The sequence below is a fragment of the Nicotiana tomentosiformis genome, chromosome 12 (assembly GCF_000390325.3).
Source record: "Nicotiana tomentosiformis chromosome 12, ASM39032v3, whole genome shotgun sequence".
NCBI classification, from domain to species: Eukaryota; Viridiplantae; Streptophyta; class Magnoliopsida; order Solanales; family Solanaceae; genus Nicotiana; species Nicotiana tomentosiformis.
Window position 1 is genome coordinate 39,285,780 of NC_090823.1, and position 3,701 is coordinate 39,289,480.

The following is a 3,701-nucleotide window of genomic DNA, read 5'->3' on the forward strand; positions in this document are numbered from 1 at the left end:
ATTTCTTCTTTTCTTCCTTTATTTTGAGAGGATAAGTGAATGTGGGAAAGAATTTGGAGGATACTTCCCTTTTGGAGTTGTTTTTGCAAAGCTGTTTCTAGTTTTTGCGCAACTTCTTTTGATTGCCCCCACTTCTTGCAAGGTTGCTTTCGGGTTAAACCTGTTTTCCTGTTTCCTTCAAACAAAGAACAATTTGTCAGTTTGAAACGGTGGTTGGTTTCGTGGCCCTCATTATTTCGTTCACTTTATCTCGGCCCGTCATTTTGACGAAAATCTCAACTGCTTGTCGGCTCGCTGGGGATTAGTTTCATTTCTAACCCTGGAGATCTTGGCTTTTCCAAATCTTACCAGGACGGTTAATTACGTGGGACTTAGCCTTCTTTAACTTTACTTTTCCTTTGTAGCATTTTAATTTTGGTCCCTTTCTTTTCGGGAATTCTTGATTTTGAAGCATCAACCATCATGGCCGGTCGAGGCCGACTCGATGTACCTGCCGAGGCTGGGCGCTTTTTGCATACTAGCTTGTATCAAATGAGAACCTTGTAGATCGGTCTTGCCGTCCTTTATTTGTCTTACTTTAGAATAGAATTAGATCGAAAGGGATTGAAAGAAAATAAACAATGGAACAGATAAATGAATTTAGACAAGAGGTATCCTCTCCGGGGAAAGGAAAGAAGGACTTATCTGGAGTGTATGCAGCCTTCAATGAACATGACATGCCTCTTGGACTGGATGCCCGATCTGTGCAAACCGTCTAACTCTCAGAAATCCATCATAACCTATACTTCAAGATTGAGAAACCTTGCCCCGGACTGTGTCCATGTTAGTGACCAATTATCCTCTCTTTTGATCAGTGGTGTCCTTTGCGGGTTTTCACCGGCTAACCTCTCTCATTTATCTTCTTATCGTCGCCTTATAGTGCTCTTTGCGAGTTTTCACTAACAAAACACTTTCATTTTCAGCTTCTCTGCTTACCATCGCCCTACGGTGCCCGTGTGGGTTTTCACCGGTAGGATTCTCTCATTTTATTTCTCTCATTTGATTGTATTAGATCGATATCTTCCAATTCGAGCATCTTACCGATTGGCCTGAAGGACTTCAACAAGCTTTAGGTAAAAAGAATTTTAATTGAATTACAACTTTGAAACCTTTTAGGCGAAAACGTAGCCAAACCATTGTAAATTCTGCCCCAGGTTTATCTTCATGGGGAATTTCGATTTTTATTTTGGTGTGACTGAACCCCAGAGAGAGGCTACCTACGTATCCTTTCGAAATCAAGTCGAACGTAGTTCAGGGAAACATTTTGTTTTTGTTTTGATTTTTTATTTGATTTTGTTTTGTGACAACTTTGGTTCCAAGGAGGGTGGTGAAAGAATAATAGACGGCTCAAAGGGTTTACAAAAGTTGATAGTATTTGGATAGCGAGAATGAAAGCCTTCGTCATCCCAATCGGAGAGTGTCAAGACCGCGAAAATGGTTAAACATAATACCTTTTGACTGCATCTGCATTAACAGTCGTTTCGGGGTCATTTCCTTCGATGTCTCCTAAGTACAATGCCCCTTTTGGCAACGGTTTTCTTATAATGTATGGACCTTTCCAATTCGGGGCGAACTTTCCTTTCGCTTCTTCATGATGCGGGAGAATACGTCTTAGAACGAGTTGCCCCACTTCGAAGTTCCTAGACCGCACTTTCTTGTTATAGGTGCGGGCCATTCTTTGTTGGTACAACTGCCCGTGACAAACCGCAGTCATTCGTTTCTCATCAATCATAGTTAACTGTTCCAGCCGGGTTTTGACCCATTCATCATCCTCGATTTCAGATTCAAGAATGATTCGAAGAGAGGGAATTTCGACTTCCGTAGGTATTACGGCTTCAGTTCCATAAACCAATAAGTAAGGCGTAGCCCCGACTGATGTGCGCACGGTTGTGCGATATCCCAGTAATGCGAAAGGCAGCTTCTCATGCCATTGTCTAGAACTTCGGATCATTTTCCTGAGGATCTTCTTGATGTTTTTATTTGCTGCTTCAACGGCGCCATTGGCTTTGGGTCGGTAAGGGGTAGAATTACGATGCGTAATTTTAAACTGTTCGCATACCTCCCTCGTCAGATGACTATTCCGATTTGCGGCATTGTCGGTAATGATAGTATTTGGAATACCAAAATGACAGATAATGTTGGAATGCACAAAGTCTACCACTAATTTCTTGGTGACGGCTTTGAAGATGACCGCTTTGACCCATTTTGTGAAATAATCAATGGCAACCAAGATGAATTTGTGCCCATTTGAGGCTTTCGGCTCGATCTGCCTAATGGCATCCATTCCCCAAGCAACGAACGGCCAAGGTGCTGACATAGGATGCAACTTTGAGTGTGGTGCATGAATTAGGTCACCGTGTATCTGACACTGATGGCACTTTCAGACAAAACTGAAGCAATCCTTTTCCATGGTCATCCAGTAATAACTTGCCCGCAGGATTTTCTTTGCAAGGACATATCCGTTCATATGGAGACCACATACTCCTGAATGTACTTCGTTCATGATCTTTTCAGCTTCTTTGGCATCTACACACCTTAACAGATTCAAATCTAGAGTTCTCTTATACAACACTTCTCCGCTTAAGAAGAAACTGTTGGCGAGCCTTCTAATCATTCTCTTTTGGTCTCCACTGGCCTGCTCCGGGTATTCTTTCGTTTTCAAGAACCTTTTAATATCGTGAGACCACAGCTGGACATCGGGTTCTACTTCAACCGTGTTGCAATAACCATGTCTTTCTCGGATTTGAATCTCCAACGAGTCAATATGGGCGTTGTCTGGATACGACATCATTGCCGCTAAAGTAGCTAGTACATCAGCTAACTCATTGTGGAATCGAGGAATATACCTGAATTCCATGGATTTGAAACATTTGCTAAGATCTTCCACATGTTTTCTATATGGGATAAGCTTGATATCTCGAGTTTCCCATTCGCCTTGTGCTTGCCGAATGATCAAATCAGAATCTCCCATGATTAATAATTCGTCTGCATCCATGTCAATTGCCATGTTCATGCCCATGATGCAAGTTTCATATTCAGCGGTGTTATTCGTACAAAAGAATAGAAGCCGAGCTGTAGCCGGATAGTGCTGACCTCTGGGCGAAATCAAAATTGCCCCAATCCCAACACCCTTTGCATTTACAACTCCATCAAAGAACATTTTCCAAGTCTTAGTGTTTGTTGGGGTTACTTCAACTGAATTCACTTCCTCATCTGGGAAATAATTGCTTAGGGATTGATATTCATCATCAACCGGGTTCTCAGCTAAATAATCGGCCAAGGCTTGGACTTTTATGGCCGTGCGGGTGATATAAACAATGTCAAACTCAGTGAGCAGGATTTGCAATTTGGCTAGCCTTCCCGTTGGCATCGATTTTTGGAATATGTACTTTAGAGGGTCCATTCTGGTTATGAGTGTCGCGCCCCAAAACCGAGGAGCGCGACCGGCGCTCAACCAAGTAAACCCGGCCGAGCAAGCCTATTAGATTTTCTTCTACCCAAACTCATTCATGAATAAAGAGAATATATATATATATATATATATATATATATATATATATATATATATATATATATATATATATATATATATATATATATATATATATATATTTATATATCTTTGTTAATCAAACAATAAAGTGATAATGCCGGCAGACAGG

At 41.3% G+C, this 3,701-nt stretch overlaps 1 protein-coding gene across 1 annotated transcript; it reads right to left on the reverse strand.

The window, feature by feature from the left end:
* Positions 1 to 2,419: 2,419 nt before the first annotated feature.
* LOC138902511 (uncharacterized) lies at positions 2,420 to 3,409 on the reverse strand. The gene has a single exon (XM_070190386.1). It carries the CDS (start codon positions 3,407 to 3,409, stop codon positions 2,420 to 2,422), a length of 990 nt encoding a protein of 329 aa, XP_070046487.1.
* Between the last annotated feature and the right edge of the window lie 292 nt (positions 3,410 to 3,701).